General features: G+C 33.2%; 1 protein-coding gene across 2 annotated transcripts in view; it reads right to left on the bottom strand.

The window, feature by feature from the left end:
- Positions 1–24,058, bottom strand: part of CCDC186 (coiled-coil domain containing 186) — a 66,148-nt gene that overhangs the window by 12,512 nt on the left and 29,578 nt on the right. For both annotated transcript variants that reach the window (XM_027852058.1, XM_027852059.1), the window contains exons 3-12: positions 21,929–22,055; positions 20,448–20,576; positions 13,710–13,922; positions 11,911–12,030; positions 10,784–10,888; positions 9,581–9,679; positions 9,315–9,401; positions 8,048–8,190; positions 6,947–7,202; positions 5,274–5,463 (exon numbers count right to left, since the gene is read on the bottom strand). In XM_027852058.1, the coding sequence (XP_027707859.1) occupies positions 5,274–5,463; positions 6,947–7,202; positions 8,048–8,190; positions 9,315–9,401; positions 9,581–9,679; positions 10,784–10,888; positions 11,911–12,030; positions 13,710–13,922; positions 20,448–20,576; positions 21,929–22,055 (1,469 nt within the window). The remainder of the gene's footprint in view (positions 1–5,273; positions 5,464–6,946; positions 7,203–8,047; positions 8,191–9,314; positions 9,402–9,580; positions 9,680–10,783; positions 10,889–11,910; positions 12,031–13,709; positions 13,923–20,447; positions 20,577–21,928; positions 22,056–24,058) is intronic.

Here is a 24,058-nt window from a genome sequence, read left to right as displayed (position 1 = left end):
CAAATTCTTAAAAAAAGTTATACACACTTACAGGCTCCACTTCACTATTCGTTTACTTCAGAGTCCTCTTAATTCCCAAATAAAAAGGGTCTTTTGTTAATCCTAAACTTTCTTTACTTTTTTCTACAGATTTTATATTAACTATCCTCTACCTTACAGATACTACAACACAACTAAATGATTTTTCCCTACCTGTATAGTTATACCTCAGTTTCCTTTGTTGGATAATCATCCAAGTCGCATCCCCTAATCATTGGTTTATCCCAATGCTCTGTCCTGGTTCCCCTTCTCTTCCTTCTCTAAATCCTCACATTCTCAGTGATATTTCAATAGCTCCCCAGAGTTCAATTATCTTCATGCAGATCCACCAGTAATCTTTCTCTATGGCTGTATCATTAAATGCATACTGGAAATTTCTCACAGGAGAAATGTACCTCAAACTCAAGTCAAAAATAAAACTATATTGGGGCAGCTAGGTGGTGCAGGGGATAGAGCCCAGGCCCTGAAGTCAGGAGAACCTGAGTTCAAATCCGGCCTCAGACACACCTACTAGCTGTGTAACCCTGGGCAAGTCACTTAACCCCATTGCCTAGCCAAAAAAAAAAACAAAAAAACAAAACAAACAAAAAACAAACCAAAAATAAAACTATATTTCCCTCCAAACCCTTCCCTTTTCCTAATTTCCCTATTTATGTTATGGCTTGTACCATCTGCCATCTTTCTAGTTATCTGAATTCATAACCTTGGAGTTATTCTTGACTTCACCCTCCCTCAACCATCATATTCAATCAGTTGCCAAATTTCATTGATATTACCTTCATATATCTCACATCTGTCCCATTCTCTACATTCTCATCACTTTATACCTAAACTTTTGAAATAATCTTAGTAAATATCTGTGCCTACAGTCTTTCACCTATCCAATTCTTTGTCTACACAACTGGCCAAGCAACATTCCTAAAGCACAGATTTTGCTGCTTGTCACTCCACTGCTCAAGATGTGCCAGTAGTTCCCTAATTAATCACTAATATTAAATACAAACTGTTATATTTGACATTTAAAGTCTTTCACAATCTGGCTCCAGAATACCTTTCTAAACCTATTACAAATTATTCCCCTTTATATGATTTACATTCTATCCAAACTGGACCCTTGTATATCTACTGTCTATACATGCACAGGTTGTCCCTCATACTTGGAAGGTACTCTTTCCTTTATGCTTTTGTAATCTTAAGCTTCCTTCAAAGCTCAACTCAAGAGTCACCTCCTATACCTCTGGGAGGGATCCTCTCCTAATCCCTAACAAGGGTAGTCCTCCTCCAAACCTTCCAAATTACTCTGTATATATTTTATGTTTACTTATAGATGCATATGTCATTTCCCTTGATGGAATGGGAGTTCTCTGAGGGCAGGGAATGTTTCATTTTTGTCTATATAGTCACAATGCCTAGCACAGTGAGTGCCTGGAACACAGTGTTCATTTAATACACGCTTGCTGATTAAATGACTGATTTCCATTGCATTTTGGATCTCCTGTAATGTTGATTCTTCTTAGATTGTGAATATTGGCTACAAATTTCGGTGTTTTTGCAGCAGGGAACAGCTTGGGAGCATTAAATGTACAATGTGATCTCCAAAATATGATCTAACCCATTCTTTTCTTATTCAGTACTAGATCCAGATTATTGTCCATGTGCTGTTCCTATTCAAAATGTAAGTACTGGTAGACTAACTCAATAGGCTGTTTATCTAAGCACACATAATGCTAAGCAGTAGGCCTTCTTCATAATTGGTTCCTCTCCTGTCATTTTGTTAGGCCAATTCCTCCGAAATACAGATTTTACTGTGATGTCTCTATAGTGCTCAATACAATAACTTTAGGACAGTGCCTGGCACAAAGGAAGCACATTTTGTCGTAATTCAGTTGTTTGAGTTGTGTCTGACTCTTCGTGACCCCATTTGGAGTTTTCTTGGCAAAGAAGGTTTGCCATTTCCTTCTCCAACTCATTTTACAGATGATGAAACTGAAACAAACAGGGTTAAGTGACTTGCCCAGAGGTCACAAAACCAGCAAGTGACTGACGCCAGATTTGAACTCGGGAAAATGAGTCTTCTTGACTTCAGGCCTGGCATTCTATCCAGTGTGGCACCTAGCTGCCCTGTTAGGCACCTAATAAATGTTTATGATTGACTGATTGTGCCTTGCTGAAAGATAGCAACAAGAGGACCAATAAACAAAGTTATCATGGTGGTTCTACCTATCAAGGAAATTTTGTAGGACGTCCACATGTATATGCAAAGCACCTTACTAGAGGAAAGCTTTCAGGCCTTTGCTATATTGGGTCAAAAACTGTTTTGTAACCAGGAAATCATTTTTTCCAAAATTTTTAGAGAGGATGAAGAAAGACCAAAGGTCAATAGTTGCTGACAAACTGTCTTCTCGGTTAGTAATTTTTTGTTCATAGTGTATTCTTTCACCTGGTCTAGTCTTTTTCCCCCTTTTTGAAATACCCTGAAAATTTGAAAACTATGTCACCAACCAGAACTTATTTCTTCCTTCCATATCTGGAAAATCTAGTGCTCTTCTCAATCTGTGTGTGCCATTTTCCCTTTCTTATATGGTATGTAGGTACTGGGGTATCTGGAATTCAAGTTTGGTGGTCCCATTGTAAATCAAGAAAATACAACTGTTGAAATGATGATGTATCTGTTCCATTTTACAAGTTTGTTGCTGTCCTTCCAGTTCTATTTATAAATGCTGTCTGGATAACACTGCTCAGTTGGGTACTATATCAAGCCCTCTGCAGAGCTCATTTTCCCTTCCCCTGTTTTTCAATGTTTCATAAAGTGAGTGATACTGTTTAAAAATTCCATTATCCTCATAATGTTTTGAAAATGAGCTTTTATGTTAAACTGATGGTTTCCTTGTTTACCATATCTCTCTGTCGTATCTCTGTTCATTGCCTCTTGGCTTCCTCACTGTGATGACTCTCTCATCAATTAAGAGTCACTAAGAAGATGATTAGAGTAAATGGCTTTACTTTTGTTTCTCATTTGTTTTTAGAGTCAACAGCTTATTTTAATAGGTTACACTGGAGTGGAGAAAGGGAAGTTGCAGCAGTAAAGATGATTTCCCAACTTTCCTTTTGTATATGAAAACTGCCATCATATATGCGTCTCTAATGTTTCATCAGTTTTCCTTACTTTGCAGGAGTTTAGGGAAGTGACTGGTGGGAAAGGTAAAATATTATCTGTTATCTGCACTCCTAGAGCTACACTTGTTATTGGTTAAGGGGATTGAAGGGGGGAAGGAGAAAGGAAAGAGACTGATTCATCTCCATAGCTAGTGTTGGAATTGTTCTTGTAGAGACAAAAACTTGCCTTCATGGTCTTGGTTAGGCTCTGAGAAACTTTCTGAGAGCCCAGTAGCCTGTTTCTCTGCACATGAGTTCGGGGGAAGAAAGGGGTGGGGTGGAGGGGAGAAGAAGAGAAGCTACATGTCAAAACAAAGAACAAAGGTATCAATGTTTGTTCCTGGCTCATATTTCTGATTTAATTCTTAATTCTCCTGAGCCCATCTTTAGAACCTAAAATAGATTACAGGTACAGTAAAAGGTCAATATTCATTTAGGGCTCTTCCAACTTTTCTCAACGTCCTCCTCTATGACCACATTCATAGGTAAGTCACCAAGTATCAAGGTACGTATCGACTTCATTTGGAGAAACCTGTCAAATTCTTGAAAGGATTTCTCTATTTCGTGATCATTTGCAACAGATGCATAAGCCAAAACTATCCACACAGAAGTTTTACCAGTTTCTTCCAGCACTGCAAAAACAGATGATCAAATGTTCTAAGCAATTAAGTTTCTTGTTGTGTTTGGGTGCATGGTGGACTAAGATATTTTTCTATTTAACTAGAACTTCTTTATGTCTTTCGGTTTCATTTATGTGTTGATATGGCTCAATTCCTCCAGTGGTAATAAACTCATTGTTTGGACAAGAATCCTAGACTTAAAGTAACAAAATTTAATGTTTTAAGAGACTAAACTCTAAAAATTAGCACCTCTGCTTACTTTTCCACCACTGTGCCACAGAAACAGTAGAAAAGGGAACATAGGGTTAAAAGTCCTTTTGTATATTTCAATGTTTCAAACATTCCCATGGTCACAGAATTCATGATACAGTTGGCCAACCTGATGATGAAGAATCTTTCCATATTTCACAAGTCCTCTGGCATACAGACAATTTGCTGCCAGTTTGGCACTGAAAGCCTTTTCAACTTGGTGGAACTGTCCAAAGTGTGTTCTGGCATGGACTTGAAGAATGCAGGGTCATGTAAAACTAAAATCAAGCAATCTACTAGTATACCAGTTCTTGAATATATTACTTAGCTAGCAAACAATTCTAACTTGTTAACAAATTTCATCTTGTTTTAAGACAGTATGAGTTTGGTAATAAAATATATCTTCTGCGTGGGGACCAGTCTAGCTAAATTCAGAGAAATTCATCACTTGAAGGCTGGCCACCAGATGATATAGACAATTTTTTGGCCATAGCAACCCAGCATTTTAGGAAGAACTCACACTCCAAAGCCACAGATCCTCAAAGTACTAAAAAATATTCAAAACAAAAGAGGTAGTATAGTATTTTGAAAAAGAGTAAGACATGGTAACTAGTAACATAGTACTAAGAAGTTCCTTATATATATAAAATGAGGTTAGACTAGAAAATGGTAAAGGTCCTTCTCAGCTCTAAAATGCTGGGATTCTACTAATAAATGCTTTGTGGGACATACCTATGTAATAACCCTGGAACAGGGAGAATGGGTGAGCAAATTAATCTAATAACACCAAATTAAAAGGAAACTACCAAAATACAAGAGAACAGAGTTTTGTAGAGAGGCAGCATGGTATAATACATAGAGTTGAACTGGAGTCAAGAAAGCCTGGGTTCAGGTCCCACTTTTGACACATACTGGTTGTTACTCTGGGCACGTTACTTAACTTTGAGTGACCGTACACTCTTAAGATTCCAAGTAACAAAAAAAAAAAAAAGAAAACAGAAAAAAAAAAAAAAAAGCTATCATACTCTAATACAAGTGGTTCCTCACAAGCTACTCCCTAAATTAGTGAAAGCAAAGGTCTAGCCCTTGCTATCTGTCAAACAGTTTTACAACCCAATGTTTTAGAACCTACTATAAGAGTTGATTTTCATAAAACCTTCATAAATAAAATCAATACTACTAAAAAAATTGACATGGAAGAAGCTCAACCTTGCTGAAGTTGCTTGGTAAGATCCTTGAGATTTGAAGCATGTTTACGTCTTTGGGTAACTAATTCGTCTTTCAGTTCTTCTACTTGAGTATTTAATGCTTTTAATTCTATTTGTCTAGAAGTCAGTTCAGCATGCAAAGCTTGGCTTTCATTCTTTCGAAGTTCTTCTTCTTTTAATAACCTACTTTCCTGAATATAAATAAAGCAAAGGTAAAATAAAAGTTATCAGTTATAGTATATACCTCTATTACTATTAGTACTAATGGTTTTTCCACTGTTAAAAACTGCAAAGTTCTTGAAAATTGAAGCTTTTTCTCCTGTGTTTCATTTTTGACCATGTCTAATATAATGCTATGCACAAAAATGGTAACTTCAAAGATTTCAATTTTTCACTCTAACTCGCTATTGACTGGAGAAATGCAAATTAAAACAACTTTGAGGTACTACCTCATACCTATTAGATTGGCTAATAGGACAGAAAAGGTAAATGACAAATGTTGGAAGGGATGTGAGAAAAATGAGACATTAACGTACTGTTGCTGGAGTTGTGAACTGATTCAATCATTCTGTAGAGCAATTTGGAACTATGTCCAAAGGGCTATAAAACCATGCATACCCTTTGACTTAGCAATACCACTGCTATACTAGGTCTGTATTCCAAAAGAGATTAAAAAAAAAAAAGACGTCTATGTACTAAAATATCTATAGAAGCTATTTTCTGGGGACAAAGAATAAGAAATTGAGGGGATGCCCATCAACTGGGGAATGGCTGAACAAATTATGGTTATGATGGAATCCTATTGTAACTATAAGAAATTATGAGCAGAATGCTCAGAAAAACCTAGAAAGACTTATATGAGCTGATGCAAAGTGAAATGTACTATGTACAAAGTAACAGCAAGATGTAAGATGATCAGAATGACTTAGCTATTCTCAGCAACACAATAATCCAAGACAATTCTAAAGGACTTATGATGAAAAACGCTATCTATCCCCAGACAAAGAAGTGACAGTGTCTGAATACAGATTGAAACATACTTTTTTTTTACTTACTTTATTTTTCTCGAGGTTTTTTCTTTTTTTTTGGTCTATGTTTTCTTTCACATGACTATTATGGAAATTTTTTGAGTGACTTCACATGTACAACCTATATCAAATTAGTTACCTTCTCAATGAGGGGTTTGGAGAGGAGGAAAGGAGAGAACGTGGAACTTGAAGTTTTAAAAGCAAATGTTAAAAATTGTTTTTATATGTAACTGAGGAAAAATAAAATACTAAATATATAATTTTTTTTAAAAGATTTCAGTTTTTTTTAAAAGAAACAACTCATAAACACTCAAGTGCTGTGAAATATCAGATTTTTAGAAAACAGGGAACTATTGCACAGATTCAAACAACATAAAGCATATAATTAATCTAGATAGGACTGAAAAATCTTATTTTTCTTTTCTATAAGAAAAATTGTACTTCCCTTCCCTAGTGTGGTTTTGTAGGAAGTCAAGTTACAAAATAATAATAATTTTTTTAAAAAACACATAATAGCTCAAAATGAATGGCAAGTATATGATCTCTACTTATCTTAAAATTGGATCTTAAAACAGAACATTAATACTGACTTCAATCCCTTTTCTGTTCTCCATTATCTTGGTTTCAAAATTAACTTTATACTTACCAAATCAGTATTAGTCTGCCTCATGTGTTCACAATGACTCTGTAATTGACTTTCACTACAGGAGAGTTTATCAAATTGTAACTGTAAAGAATTAGATTCAGATTGAAGTTGGGCATTTTTACTAGTTAATTTTTCTGTAAATAACAACAGCTCAGATTCTCTTTTTCTACTGCCTTCAATGTCTTTTTGCAGGTCATTAATCAAAGAATTCAGACTCCTCACTTCTTCAGACAAGTTTTCAATTTCTTGTTTATCTCTAACAAAAAAAAAAAAGTGCCATTAATGAAAAAATGTACAAAGATTGCTGAAAGACACTGGTCTTAAAATTTTTATCCATCATAGAGCTCTGTCAAGACCAAATACTAAACCAATCAGTTTTTCAGATATTCTTAAGGAAAATACTATGTACTTTCATTAGTGTTAAAAAGACAAGGGATAAAAATATAAAATCATACTGCCATAAAAATAACTACTATTGTCATTACCTAAAAAAATATAATTTTCATCTTAGCTTTTGTGGATAGAACACTGGATCTCTAGTCAGGAAGACCTGAGTTCAAATATGGCTTCAAATACTTATGAATTTTATGTCTCTGGGAAAGTTAATTAATCTCTGTCTGCCCCTCATCTATAAAATGAGGATGATAATAATAGTGCCTACTCTTCCAAAGTTGTTGTGAGGACCAAATGACAAAACGCATAAAGCATTTTGCAAACTTTAAAATGCTACATAAATGCTAATTATTATTATTATCATTATTATTACATAAAAACTACTCAAGAAATTTCTAAAACACTCTCCTAAAAGAGTTCAAATGAAGGCAGGAATTTTAGAAATCATTTGGACGTATGATACCTCACAGTAAGAAAAACTTGATCAATATGAACAACAAAGGGATAGACATGGAAAACACTGATGAATTTATGTGTTACAAATTAAAATTTATAGGATACTCCTTTTAAGTAGAGTTGCCACATGTTGTTTCTGAAAATGCTCATTTTACTTAATTCATTTTTATTCAGTAATTAATATAAAATATAGCCAACAAATAGAAAAAAAAATCTAATGATAAATACAAATGCAAGTTTCTTATTTAATACCTTTGAAGCTGGTCCTGTAACTGCTCTACAATTTTAACTCTATCCAACAAATTTTGAATTTCAGCTTTTTGGCGATTAATAATCTCTTTATATTTGGACAATTCATCTTCTGTTCTTAACCGTTCATCTTCTAGACACTTGACCTGCCAAGTAAGCATGTTATATGATATTCTTTTGTTTCTTATAAAAATTTGTTGTAGTGACTATATATTAATATTCTGTAAATACACAAGCCAGTGTAGTACAGTTATGAAAAAGAAAACAATAGGAGGAAAGAGATCAGGATTCGAATTCCATTTCTATCACTAAGTACTAACTGTGATTTTTTTTAGGCAAATCATTCAATCCCCAATTGTTTCCTCATCTCTAAAATGAGCATTAATACTTGCCCTACTCAAAGAATTATACAGTGAAAATATACGAAATAATGTATATGAAAAAACTTTGAAGTTACAAAGTGCTATATACATTCAAGACAGACTATTTTGAAAGGGTAGATTGATTTTGTAAAGGATAATAGCATTAACAATGTATTTCACAATAAATAAGGATGGATATTGGGTGAAAAAGTTAAATTTTTTTTTAAATGAGGTACACAAATAACATATATTGGATTTGTTGGACTATTAGAAATTAAAGTAGCATTAACATATCCAGGGGAATTGTAGGGAAGGGTCTTTTTAGTCTTAATGATAATTTTCTTCCTATAACTATTCAGGACTCAGGTACCTTAAAAGCTGACTGGCTATCAAGACTGTTTCTAAGTCAAATGCCTAAAACCAAATCATTAATATATATTGTCTGAAGTGGGTTTTGAAATGGGTATAATATTCTAAAACACACTAATGGCAAAAACTTTAAACAAGCACAGAACAGGACTGTATTTCATAATTTAAGAACTACTATTCTAAAACATAATTATGTCTCTCCAATTCCCACCCTTCCTCCAACCTACTCCTTATAGGAGTGGGGAACCTGTGGCCTCAAGACCACGTGTGGCCTTCTAGATCCTTGGATGTGGCCTTTGGACTAAGTCCAAGTTTTATAGAACAAATCCTTTGTTCTATAAACAAATATAAGGGGAACTGTTCTGTGAGTCTGGATTCGGACAAAGCGCCGCACGTGAGGATCTAGAGTCCACAATTGGCCTTAAGGCCACAGGTTCCCCACTTCTGCAAAACAACCAAACTAACAAACAAGATTCATGGTCAAAATTCAAAATGTTACTTTATTCTCTCTTTGGCCCAATGATAACTAATGCAATTACCTTTGTTCTTAGTGTTCGCAGCTCATCCATACCCTCCTTAAATGTCCTCTTCAAATCTTCTAATTCTTTTATTTTGGCATGATGCATCTTGTAAAATTTTAAAAAGGAGATCACAATATAATGTTATCCATCACGAATCAACTAATTTGCCCCAAACACTTTGCCTGCTCTTTGCAGTGGGCAGAAACCATTTTTGCAAAGGAAGCTGTCCTGACTTTCTGCATTTGTTATATGGTAGAAGGTATGTACAGAACATAAGTATTCACCTCTAGCTGATCAGATTTTTCCTGCATTTGTTTTTCTAGTTCTCCTTTTGTGACTTTGAGCTTTGCATCTAGCTCATTTGATTTAATTTCTTCCGACTCCTGGTGGAAAAGAATGAAAAAGAAAATACAAGAAATTTTATTTTTAAGTTTTACAGTTTCAAAAATATAAAAAGCTTTGCCATTATATTTTGTTACCTGTTAAATCCTTTAATCAATGCTTTACTTTAATATAGTTATATGTCCATTGTAAAAATTTAACTAACATAGTACCTATTCTACAAGATATCAATAAATGGAATTTTTACAGAATTTAGGGTTTACATATACTTTACAGACATCTCAATGGATTTTTGTAACAGCCCTGTGAAGTAGGTGTTATTATCTCCACTTTATTGATAAGCAAACTAAGTCTGAAAGAGGTTAAGTGACTTGCCAAGGGTCATACAGCTACTAAGAGGTTAGAAGTAGGATTGAAAACCCCAGATCTTTGCTTCCAAGTCCAATGCTCTTTTCACTCTATCATGCTGCCACTACATGGAAATATTTCAGATCAGCACTAAAACATTTGTATGAAGTCTTTAGATTTATTAAAAAAAATGTTCTAAAGAATTTTGTACATTCTCCACTAATTTTTTCTCTAACATCTTGTAGTGTTCATAGTTCGTTTAAAGTTTTCCTTTTCAATCTAAGACAACTCCAATAGACTCACGATGGAAAATGCTATCCACATCCAGTGAAAGAACTTTGGAGTCTGAATGCAGATAGAAGCATACTATTTGTCCTCCTTTTCATTGTTTTGTTTTGTTTCTTCTTTCTCATGGTTGGTCTCATTAGTTCTAATTCTTCTTTATATCATGACTAAGGTGAAAATATGTTTAATATGAATGCATAAGTACAGCTTATATCAGATTACACACTGTTTTGGGGAGGTGGGAGGACAGAGTGAAGGAGAAACTCAAAATTCAAAATCTTATGGAAGTGAATGCTGAAAACTGAAAATAAATTATTAAAAAAATAAAGTTTTCCAAGAATCCTCTGAGACTTTATATCCTAGGTACATTAACATAAAGTACAGCTTATTTTATTGGAAAGAGGCTGCAGAGATACATTCAATATGTAAAATACAAGCACAGAAAGCTTTGGAAAAAAAAAAAGGAAAGAATATTGTTAATTTTATTTGGCTAGTTAAAAAGCAATGCTTACTTGATATGCTTTTATCATTTCTTGACAATTTTTCCGTATTTGATCTGCCTCTTCTTTGGCCTGAGTTAATTTTAATGTTGTTTCTTTAAGTTTATCTTTGGTTTCCTGAAATGAAAAAATACAAAAAACCAAAAATAATACTAACAAAGTTAACTGAAAAAACACTACAAGAGAAGTTGGGAGGCCGACATTTTAGCGCAGCCAGGTTCTGCCATATTCTATTAGTTTTGTGACCCTGTGAAAGTCAATTGACCTATCTGGGTACCTATTTCCTTGTCTAGGGGTTGGATCAGATAATCTTTAAACCCCATCCAGTGCAAATACTACATTATTCTAATGTTTAATTTCACAAAGATTTCAATTAAAATTGGAATGAATATTTATACATTCAAAAGTTAATTTGTGAATTGCACCATTCATTTAAGAGCTATGTCCTTAATTCTGACCTTCTGAAATATGATGGCTAAGAGTAATTTAAAATAAAATAGTAAAGTTCACAAATGAAAGAGTGGATTTCTACTTCAAAACACACACTGAAAACTACTTTTTAATAACTGCCATCAGAAAATTGTTGCCAAGATTTAAGTGGCTGAAGTTCAATAACCACTCTTCTGATTCAGAAAGATCTAATCAGAAAATGGATAAAGTACCAAACGCATCTGGAGTCAAAATATCCATTTAAAATTTTGCATAAAATAATTCTAAGGAGAAATTGAACCTATTAATTCAATTGCTTTAAACAGTTTTTTTTTTCACTGACCAACACTACTGATGCTTATCAGGTTCTGCCATCTGATTATAAAATAGCAACTTAGTGTCTTTGATAATTTTATAATAAATCTGAAGATCTGTTGAAGTCATGTTATTTTTTAAACATTTGTCTTTAATATTAAGGACAGACAAAACATTTAAAGTTTAATTTTTTTTACTGGAAATCATGTTGAGTGGAAAGTAATATCTGGATAATTTAACATAAAAAATTTCCAAATAAATAGCTTTCCTTATAGACACATAGCTATACAGTACGTCCCATATGACATTACATTAAGTTTTCGGCATCATTATCCATTACTGTATTTGAGGGCAAACTATATTAGACTATTATTCCACCACATTATCATACTAACCTTGTGTGAATCCATTTCTGTTTTTAATTTGTTTTGTGCCCATTTTACTTTGATGACATGAGAGTTGATATCTTCCCTCAATTTCTCAATTTCTCTGCTCATTCTAGTGGCATCACTTTCCTAAAATATAATGCTATTAGTTCATGTTTTCACTTTTCTATTTAAGGCAATCAATTATTTACCATATATTTAACATACATATAAAAATCAAAAAATAGGAATGTTCCTAGAGTTAGTTATCCTAACTCAGATTTTCTTAGCCTTTTAGGTCATGAATCCCTTAGGCAGGCCAGTAAAGCCTATGGAACCCGTCTTGAAATATGCTTTTAGACACATAAAATATATATGACCAACTATATTATGATATAGTTCTAAAATTAATTTTTTTAAAGTTCATGGACCTCACATCAAGAATCCCCACTCTAACTTGTCAATAAGCGGCAAGGTAAAATTAAAATTTTTCAATGAGCTTTAATGAAGTTAGTGGTCAAGATGAACTGGGGGGAAAAAAAAGACTATACTATTTAATCCTATTGTTTGTAAGTGAAAGCTATTAAAATGAAGCTGAATGAAACAAGTAGGGAAATGATAACTCTTAGTTGAGAAGTTCTCAGATTATACCATAAATTCCTTTATTAATTCTTTTAAAATTCCTTTAGCCTTTTCATAAGGCGTGATAATTTTGCTGCCTAACTCAGACTCAAATGACTCCTAAAAATTTCAGAGTCTAAATTTTCTTTTTATAATAAAATAAAATTCTACTTCCATTTTGACACCCCTTTAAGAAGTCGCTCCTGGGTTCTGGAAAGCTGTCAGCAAACTGCTATTTCTACCTAGTCTTAAAAAGCTGAAAAGGTTTTTAAGTATGGACCACTTAGTCTATGAATAAGTTTTGTCATCTGATGAGCAGGATAGCTAAGTTAAAAAACATCACTAGAAGTTGACTGCAAGGAGACAAATGTTTTTGGCCATAACAATTCACAAATCTACCTGCAATAGTGTTGAGAATGCAATCTCAAGTTTCTTTGAGTATGGAGAATTATTAAAAAAAAATTTTAAGTCAACCCACAAGAGGGCAGCAAAATTTCCAAATTAGATAGAATGACTGATATTTACATTTGATCTACATTTGTGTTGAAAGTATGTACATTTCACATCTTTCTATATCTTTCCAATTATAAAAAGTTAAAATGTCATATGAAATAAATTTGTTAGAATTTCTTAACTAAAACTTAATCTAGTTAAAGTAAACATCATAATAATTACTGCATGGGTAGTAATGATCTTGTTAGTCTTTACTATGAAACTGAATTTTTATAAAATGAGGCCATATTTTGGCATATTAGTATTGAAATCCTTTTCTAAAGCATTCAAGGATTAACAAAATGTTGAATATGGCTAAAATGCTCTATAGTGAGATTGTTGTCTAATTAAATAAATTCTTAAAGTAAGTCACATATGAATGGTATTATTTATATTCCTATAAATGATTAAATTAGAAGCTTTACCTTGGAATACAAATAAAAATTTACAACATTAATATCTATAGGTGTAAAAAGCTCTAAGGAAGAAATAGTTACTTTCTGGATAAAATTTATAAGTATTTCATACTATCACATTAAAATTACTATGGACAATATTAGAATTCTAGTTTAGTAAAGATGCAAATTTGGGGAGATAGGCTGATAGAAAACACATTCAAGTTTTTTTAAACTGCTTGTTAAGTTTTGATTATATAACTTATTTACATAAATGCAGAAAACAGCAAAGTTCTTATCTAATGTACAAAAACACTCTACCTTTGTTTCATAGAGTTGGTGTAGTCTTCCTTTTTCTTGAGAGAGTTGTTTAACTTTGTTAACATGTTTTTCAATCTCTTTATTTGCATCTCTGAGTTTTCTCTCAAGTCCCTCCTTTTCCTTTCTAAGATCTAAAGATTCCTTTTCACCTCTGACGTACTTCATCACCATTGTTTCTTTTTCTTGGCGAGCCTCTTCACATTTCTTGTTTGCCTTTATTTTAATATTATTTTGAATTGAAAAGTAGTTTTACATTAGACACTTTCATTTATCTTTTGTTTATTAACATAAAGTATGAAAGCAAGGCTAAATATTTTACATTATACCAAAGTTTTTACTTTAATATAAAAAAAATCTGAAAAACTCTCAATATCATATCTAGCTTCCCATTTTTACCATTACATTGCCAAAATATTTTTCAGTTCTTCGGTATGCCATTATTTCCAACATTCCTGACATGAAGATATTTATATAACAAATTATTAAATGACACTTTCAACAGAAAAAAGTGATATTATGTTTTCTCCCTTTGCCATTCCCAGCACCTTTACCTGAAGAGCTCTGCAATCTATTATTCTTTAAATTGTTATTAACATCTTTTGTTTTTACATTCCCTTCATTTCCAAATTAATCCTTCCCTCCTCCCAAACCCAAAGAACTATTTCCTGTAACAAAGAATAAAAAAGAAAAAAAACAAAACAAAACAAAACAGCAGTTTGGCAAAAGCAGCATCACCAGCTGACTTTGACAATATATGTAATGTTCTATACTCCTTGTTTCCCACTCTCCACAAAGGAGGGGGCAGGTACTTTTTTTCATTTTTCTTCAGTTCTGCAATCTATTTTTAGAGGTACCTGTATGCTTGAAAAGCAGACTGTAATACTTACTGCCTGTATGACTGAACAATTCCCAAGGGCCTGAATCAGGGTCCTGGGAGGAGGGAAAGATTAATTTGGAAATGAAGGGAATTTTAAAACAGAAGATAATAAGATGAGTTGGGAGCTGTTAAACAGATGGAGTTTCTGTACCAGCGGTTTCCGACTTTACCAAAATCACACATCCTTCACAAATTCACATGTACTTTAATAGCAACTTGATTAAATATGTGAAAAATGTCCATTAATGTAAAGTTTTTTTCATCAACAGCCTCTGTTTCCTCTTTTGTAAAATGACGGGACTGAATTAGACCATTTCTAAGGTCTCTTCCAACTCTGATTCTATGTTCATTTAGTTGGGCTCTACATATACAAGTTTTAGATTTTGGGGCTGGAACTATTATACTTAGGCCAGCCCTCTTTTAAAGCAAACCCATTCTTACAGAATTTCTAACTTGGGATTAAGACAGGGTACTCATTTTTCCTACTATAAAGATTAAAACAAACTTAAGGAATTTTTAGGGTAGTGTGAGATCAATAGTCCTACTATATTCTGACAGGTAGGCAAAGGACATCTAATTCTGGAAATACGAAGTGTGAAATCAGAGAATGGGGGGAATGGAGTAACAGAAAAGAACATTATATTTGATATCAGAAGACCCTGCGTTGACTCCTTGGTTTTGTTATATAGGTAACATAACCTGTGTGACCTTGGAGGCACCTATTACATCTGTAATATAAATAATAACAGTAATATCATAACACCTCATGATAATAGCTTTTATTATTATAGTTAATATTTTATATATCACTTTAAGGTTTGAAAAGCATTATATATAACATAAATAATATATGAGATACATGCATATGTATGTAATTTGATCCTCACAACAACTCTTATGAGGTTAAGTGCTATGATTATCTCCATTTCACACATGAAGAAATGAGAATCAGAGTAGTCAAGTGACTTATCTAGGGTCACAAAGTTTGTGGGAATTGAACTCAGGTCTTCCTGATTCCAAATCTAATATTTTATGAGGCCAGATGCTAGATCTCTGAGGTTCCTCCTTGTTTTAAATCCTATGATATGAAGAATGGGTTTAACCAATTATGGATGGGAAACTTTATAGTTAAAAAAAATCTAACAAAGTTTTGAAAATACTGGATTTATTTTAACCTTAGAACACTATGGGTCTGGCTACTATCTTAATTTTTCACTAAAAATTAAAATCAATCTGACAAATTTTTTTCTGTAAGAATATCTTTTATTTTATAACGGAAATCAATCAAGGAAATTATGACTTGCATTTTGTACATTTGTTTTATAGTCAATTTTGCTTAAAATCTTAAAAGTTTTGTTATCTTTTGCTTTATAAAATGGATACTTTAAACAATGAAGTAATGACTTAAAATTCAGTGTGACTAGTAATAAAAAATGTGAATGTTCCAAATATATGTTTATAATATGAAGAAGAATCAGATATCTATATTATTCAATTCACCAGCATTTATTAAACACCTAATATGTACTAGGCACTGTGAAAACTGAGGATTCAAAGAAACAAACAACTGTTCCTCTCTAGAAGCTTACACTCTAATGGGGGAGGCAATAAGCATACAAGTATCTACGGTATGTAAATGTAAAAACAATAACTATGAAGTGGTTTTTCAAAAGTTAGGAGGGAGGGCAGTAGCCATGGGGGGGCAGGGCGGTGTCAAGAAACAATTCGTGTAAAAGGGGCTGCTTAAGTTTTATCTTGAAAGAGAAGGATTCTTTGAAGCTGCAACAGCAGAGGGAAGGCATTCTAAGCCTGGAGTATAGTCAGGGAAAATACAAGGAAAAATGAGATAAGAAAATGACAGGAAATGGGGGATAATGTCCAATAATAATTTGGGGCCTGGTTCTGAAGGAGTTTAACAGAGGATCATATTTGGTCTGACAGACAATAAAGAACCACTGGTAGTTGACATGGTCAGACCCACATTTAAGGAAGATCCCTTTGGCAAGTATGTGAAGGATAGAATGGAATCAGGAGAAAATAAACACAATCAGGCCAGTTGTAAGGCTGTTGCAATGAACCATGTGAGAAGTGGATACCTGAAAAAAGGAGTGGCTGTGTGAAAAAGAGGTGGCAAAATTTGGCAACTAATTGGAGACGTGGTTAGTAAGAAAGAGTGAGGAGTCGAAGATGACGCTATGTTTAGGAACCTGCAACTGAAAGAATGATGGTATGTTTGATAGAAATAGTAAGTCTGATAGATGGGCAGGTCTGCTGGGGAGATAGTAGTTCTATTTTGGGACATGTGGCATTTGAGATAAACATAACAAAGTTACTCTTTAGGTTTCTATTTGCTTACACTGTCACCAAAAAGTGTTTGTTATCCAGGATATGCTCCAAATGAAACTCAGTAAATGAAAACAGCAATTTTCAAAAATGAAGTATTAGATCACTATCATATTTATAAATGGAGTCATCATGTTACAATATACAAAAACTTATTTTCTAGGTAACTTTTCAGGGACAATTTTTAAAAGGTATAAGACATTGATTTTAAGCCCCTTGAGGAACAGGGACTGCTCCACTTCTTTTTAGCCTCAGGGTCTAGCACAGTACCTGACAAATAGAAGGCACTTAATAAATGCTTGCTAAATAATTAACAATAGCATAATTTGGCATAATGATAATTTTCAAACACCCATAGAAAATTCTTTCAGTAATGATCTCACACTAGATTTTCCCTTCACAAAGTATCTAGCATACTTCAAAGCTACCTCTACCCCTAAATACAAAGTAAATGGAAGAATAAATCATCTGAAAATGCACTGTAACTAAACATCCCCAAACTAAATATACATCTTTTTTACTAAACTTTTGGATATTCATCATCTGGCAGATTATGGAGTAGCTTATCAGGGAAGCCACAAAGGACTGTAATTCAATCACAATCCTAGGAGACATTTTGGAACTGAAAGAACTATTTCAGTGACCTGCTGCATTATAGGCTCCTTTGTCTTCCTACCTTGGCAATGACATACCTATAAATGTTTGCCAGAGGAAGAAAAAGAATGTCTATCTATATTTCTGCTTATCACAGAAGATTATAGATTGCTAGAAAGGATGAAAGAAATCAGTCAAGAAAGAACCAAGTCAGAATCAAAAAAGAATCAAAATTAAGTGCCAAGAGATTATTAAGACATGACAGAGAAAAAGCAGAATTTATGCTACTGGAGCTACACAACAGAAAGAAGCAATATACCATGTTCCACAGAACAATAAGGAAGACCCATGGGCAGGAATCCCTGTAACTAAACCTGATCGGAAGATACACTACTGATCTGTTTTTATTACTTGGTGAAGTGTCACTAAGAAGAATTTGCCTACACGGTAATTCTCCATTTTCCATCAGCAGCTCTGCTAGACATGTGGAGCTTGAGATAAACATAATAAAGTTATTCTATTATCTGAAATCTTAGTACCATGCTAATTGACTCAGTTTTTTTAAACTCAGTACCTTTTCAACTCCCCCAGTTGCCTCTCCCCTTTGACTGGAGAACAGAGTAATAAATTCCTCCCAAAGCCTTCCTTCATAGAAGGCTCAGATTAGAACTTTCCAGATCAGCAGCTCTTTGTTTCCACTCTATGAAACATCAAGCCCCTGGTACCTCTTCCCTCTACCACACTTTTCAGCTTACTTTTTGTGTACTGTCTTCCCTCATTAGATTGTAGCATCCTTGGAATAAGGCACTGTCTTCCCTTTTTATTTTTATTCTCAGTGCTTCGCAGTGCTTGGAATAGTAGGTGCTTAATAAATGTTAACTGATTGAATCACATATAAACTATTATAGTTAAATATAAATGTGATCTTTTCCTAGAATTTCCAACTGATAAAGTGATGTGAAGCTTTCTAAGACTGATCAAATCAAACCAACAAAATCAACTTCTGTTATTTCATGTAGTAATGAATGATATAGTAACAAGAAAGAAACTGAACCTCTAGGAAACTGAAAGACTTCAGAACACAGATAAGTTCTTGCCTCTTTTCTTTCAGTCAAGGATTAGGACTTTGGTAAAGAAAGGAATACATGGCAAGTGAAGAGCTAACTAAAGAAATGGCCTCAAAAAAACAGATTATGGACTTTTAGATCACGGTTTACAATCTGAGAACACTGTGCTCCTGTCAACAGACAGACAACATCTTATAAAGCACAAGGAGCAGTGTTGAGAGACATGTAACAGACACATAAATAAATAACAAGGACCTAAAAAAAAGCTTCAGGAAGATTAACATTCTGAATGAGCTAAACTAACAAAAACTGCCAAGGACTAGGTTAAGACTTTTTAAAGTTAAATCAGACAAGAAAAAAGGAGAAATATAGAGATCTACTACTTGAAACAGTATAATGTTAAATGATAGAGGAAGGGGCAGCTAGGTGGAGCAGTGGATAGAGCACTGGCCCTGAAGTCAGGAGGACCTGAGTTCAAATTCGGCCTCAGACACTTGACACTTACTGGCTGTGTGACCCCGGGCAAGTCACTTAACCCCATTCCCTAGCTCCCCCCCAAAAAAATGATGCAGAGAAAGTAAAATGTATTAACTTCTATTTTGCTTTCATCTTTGATATAACTACAATTAAACGACTATAATAAAAAGAAAATTAAACTGCTGTTAAAGATAAATAAGATGGTAAGACTGCATCCAGTGGTTTTAAAATTAGTTCAAGTCTCCAGTCTCAGACAAACTACATCTTAAGGTACTGAAAGTTTGTATATGTCATCTGGAATCATGGATGGTAATCTCTAAGAAATAATAGAGAACAGAAGATGTGCCAGAAGAACAGAGACAGAAAAAAAATTTTTTTCTTTTTGAGTCAGTTTTCAGAATGTTTAGACTAGCCATCTTACTGTCAATTCCCAAAAAAACACTAGGGTGGGTTATTAAACAGGTTTGTCATCACTTAGAAAAGGTAGGCTTACTAAGACAAAGGACAGAAAGATAGTAAAGGGTCTAAAACCAATGTTACATAAGAAGCAGCTAGGTGGTGCAAAGAAAAGAGTACCAGGACTGGAGTTAGGAAGACACATCTTCCTGAATTCAAATGTGACCTCAGAAACTTACTAGCTGTGTGACTCTGGGCAATGCTGCTTGCCTCAGTTTCTTCATCTGCAAAATGAACTGGAGGAGAAAATGGCAAACCACTTTAGTATCTTTGCTAAGACAATCCCAAAATGAGGTCATGAAGAACTGCACATGACTGAAATGAATCAACAACAAGCAAAATGGAAAAAGAAGAAAAGGGAGGACAAAACAGCTCTTCAAATTTCTGAAGCTCTGTCATGTAGAAGGAGAATCTAATGCATGCAGACCCAATGGATAGTAGTTAAAGGTAGGCAGATTTTGGTTTGATATAAAGAACATGCAAATAATTAAAGCTAAAAACGGACTACCTCGAACTCCTCAAGACTGGAAGTGTTCAAGATGAAACTGGAGACTACTAGTTAAGTTTGAGTTAAGTGTAGAGGGAATTATCTGCCTCCTATTAGTATATGACTTTTAAAGTTAGTTCTAAAATGGAGCAGAATTAAAATAATATAAAGAACTCCAGAACTAATAAGACAGACTAAGCTTCTCTTTAGAACAGTGCTCATCTGAAAAAGGAGACAGCACCCTCTAGGCTGGCTTCAAAACATAGTAATATGTTTGACTGCACAGAACAATTAATCCATTATTTAAATGCATCAACAAATTCTTTATTAAATTTTTTTCTCATGCACTACTAACACTCTTGTTCTAAAGATGTTAATTTACTTATGAAACATACTCACCAGGATACCAATTTATAACAATAATGATATGAAATTACCTGCTCCATCCGAAAAGCCATTTCTTTATGTAATTGCTGAATCGCATTTTTGGCTGCAGTATCTTGCATTACAAGTTTTTCTTTGGAAATGTTAATGTCTTTATTTAGTTCCTCTATTCTTGTTTCTAACTGTAAAGCAAATGTTTCCATATTATGCTTAAAGTTTTATTTTAAACTCTCATAAATATTTAAACAAATGAATATGAAATGATGTTATATAGGAAAAACTACACTAAATAGTCTAGATGTAAAAAATAAAATTAAAGCAATGCAATTAGTTTGTGCTTTCTGAACCTCAGTTTCTTCATCTGTAAAATGGGGATAAAGTATCCCTACTGTACCTCAGAGGGTATTGTGAGGCTCAAATGAAAATGTATGTAAAGCACTCTGTAAACCTCAAAGCACTACATAAATATCAGTCACTTTATATAGTAAATGTTAAAAAATGTATTAATGTAAAAAAAAACTACCAAAAATCATCAGTTTTCCAGTCACTTGCATGATTTTCAAAATGTTAACAAAAATGAAGTTACTTCAGTTTTCTCTTACAGGAAGTGGTCAAATTTCCAGTGAGTTCATTAAAAAGAACAGTCCTGGTTCTTTCCCACCTGGCCAGTGTAAAAATCCTAACAGAAATAAGAACTCAGCCTGTCCATTAAAGTCTAGTTCTCATGGGGCAAAATTAAAGCATGAGGATTATGCATCTAAGTAAATAAATATAAATAAATATAAAAATAAATATAAATATAACTATAGCTAACTCACATTTATGCCAAAGTTGATTAGCTACACCAGGTTAGCAAAAAAAAATTAGTAACTTTTTTTTAATCTATTCTTATTTCCTTTTAAGATGCCAGGTTATGAGGTTAAATAAAATAGAAAAAGAAAGGTTTTACTTAAGCTTTCAACATTTCATGTGCTTCTGCCCTCTCCAAGAAGAGAACAAGAAACAAGCACAGCAAGAACAACTTTGCCCAGTGTTGAGAAGCAACAATAACAGGCAGCACAGGGAAGAGTTGAACCAAGGAAGAAGAGAGTTCAGAAAGTCAACTAATTGATTCTGAGGTAGAGCTTCATCATTTTTTTAGAACTATTACTTTAAAAAATCCACCCTGAACAGTAAATGAATGCATTATATTTAGATATCACTACAAAAATGCATTCCAAAATATAAATGTTTAAATCAGTGCTTTTAGATCATTACTCTGCCTCAATTAGCAGTTAGATTAGCAGGAGTTGATAATCAAATTACCTCTTACACCCCCTCATTTCTAAAGCATCTAACTGAGTAAAGGTTGACCTCTCCTCTGGGAAAAATGGGGGATGATGAGACTCGTTGATTCACTAAAAGGATCATTTCACATTACAAACTCCCCTCTAACATATTCAACACAGCAGAAAAAAACCCTTCTTACTATATATTGAATAAACTGAGATATGCATATAGCCTATGGCTTTAAGGCTATTTGTTTGCCTTTTACCTGTTTAATTATGTTTATATGTTGTCTCTCTGTTTCTGTTCGTTTTTTTAGTTCTTCTCTTAGGTTGTCTTTTTCTGAACAAATTTCTAAAATAAGTTCCTGATGCTTCTTGTTTTCTTTAATTAACCTAAATATAAAAAGGACAGAATAGACAAAATATAAACCAAAAAGATAAAAAATTGCTGCAAGGTATATATTTAAGGTGTGGATTTCTACGTCATGATTACAGCAAAATCTCTGTCTTTCAATCATCCTATTAACTATGCCCCATACCTCATTTGCAAAATTTGCTAAGGCTATCATTATAAATTAATATTTGCAGAATGAAATTTTAAAAAAGCAAATCAGGCAGGCTTGTTTAGTGGAAAGTTGTGAGTTGTTAATAATATTGTTATGATATGACTACACAAAAGAAACCATATGCCCTTGAGTAAGTACCTAACATTACTCAGAATATTAATCGCATCCCTCATTTTCTTTCTGCATATGTGCTTAAAAATATATATTGCTAAATAATATTCCATTATAGTTATATGACTGATTCGAAGATGGTGAAAACTGAAATGTAAGCATTTCTATACATGATCCCTAGAGACAGGAAAAACAAAAGTCAAGGTAAGTTTGTTTTTATAGAACACAAGCTCCTTGAGATCAGGATTCTTTTGCTTTTTTGTTTGTATCGCCAGTGTCCAGCACAGAACCCTGTATTACAGAAGAAAAGTAGATCTATCATATTTGTTAAATTGAATCTTAAATTAATTCTGCTGACAGCTCTTAATTGTAATAGAAGTCAAATCTCAAAAATCAATGACATACGTGATTAGAACCACAGAATAAGTTAAGACTACAAGCATTTATTTGTGTGTGTGTGTGTGTGTGTGTGAGATTGGATATTTGGAAGATTGGCAACAAGTGGTTTTGTTTTGTTTGTTTGCAGAATAGTGCCTGAACCTACAAAATTTATCTGAATGAACTGATTTATACCAGAAAATAATGATGCAAAATAATAATGGCTAAATTTAAGGCAATTTTTAGGGGACTGAGATTTTTTAATCTTATTCATAGTTAATACAATTAATTTTTATATACATCTTATATTAAAGATTTCTCATTGAGATTTAAGAAAAGTGATGTTAATTTGACCAATGAAAGAAAATTAGCAATAAATCAGAGATTTTTCAATTTTAAGTTAACATACAAACAGCAGAAAAATATTTTTAATTAAAAACTTAAATAATGGTAAAAATCATCAAGAATCTTGAACTAAATGACAGCTAATATAGTTAATTTTAGAGGTGATGTACAAATAACTAAGCAAGTTATCTTGGAAGAAATTTATTTGAAATACTCTGCATAGACAAAATTAAGCAGACTGAAAAAGTAAATCAGTTCCCCGGAAAGAGGATGAAAGGTAATTCTCTTTTCTACTTCATTCTTATTTTTAGATTGAAGAAATTATTCCTAATTTATATCAAACTTTCTACAAAATGAAAACATTAGTCTAAACATTTATTGAATACCTGTTATACACATAGTCAGTCCTATTCAGGGTCCTGTGTGGAATATAAAAGGGGCCAGAATCTAGCCTCAAAGGAACTTAAAATTTATAAAAGAGATAAAGTATGAATAATAAATACAAATAAAAACAGTATAAGACAGTTTGCTACAAATCTCAAGTGCAACAAACGATGAATATGACCAAAATCCTAGGGGAATCAAATAGATGAAGGGATCATTTCCTATTAGGATTATCAAGGAAAGCTTCATGGAACAGGTAGGTTACATCTTAACAGTCAAAAAAATGAATGGGGTTTACATAGCAGAAATGAAGGTAAGTAGGGCATTCCGAGTGAATGAAACAGCATCAGCAAAGCAAAGATCCATGACCTGCAGGAAGAGGGGCAAGTAGTTCTAGTTGAGCTATGATATTATATGTATTATGAAATTGCAGGAAATAAGGCTAGAAAAAGGGTGGGGGGAAAGGTTGTTTTGAGAAAGTTTTTTAAATTAATAAATGCTGTAAAAATTTATCAGTTTTAATTTCTAGTATATATGATAAACATCTAGAAATATAATCCATATAATAAAAGCTCTTTAGGATCCTGAATAATTTTTAAGTGTAAAAAGTTC

The sequence above is a fragment of the Vombatus ursinus genome, unplaced genomic scaffold, assembly GCF_900497805.2.
Source record: "Vombatus ursinus unplaced genomic scaffold, bare-nosed wombat genome assembly UNPS02009205.1, whole genome shotgun sequence".
Lineage (NCBI taxonomy): Eukaryota > Metazoa > Chordata > Mammalia > Diprotodontia > Vombatidae > Vombatus > Vombatus ursinus.
This window is presented reverse-complemented; position numbering and strand designations above follow the sequence as displayed.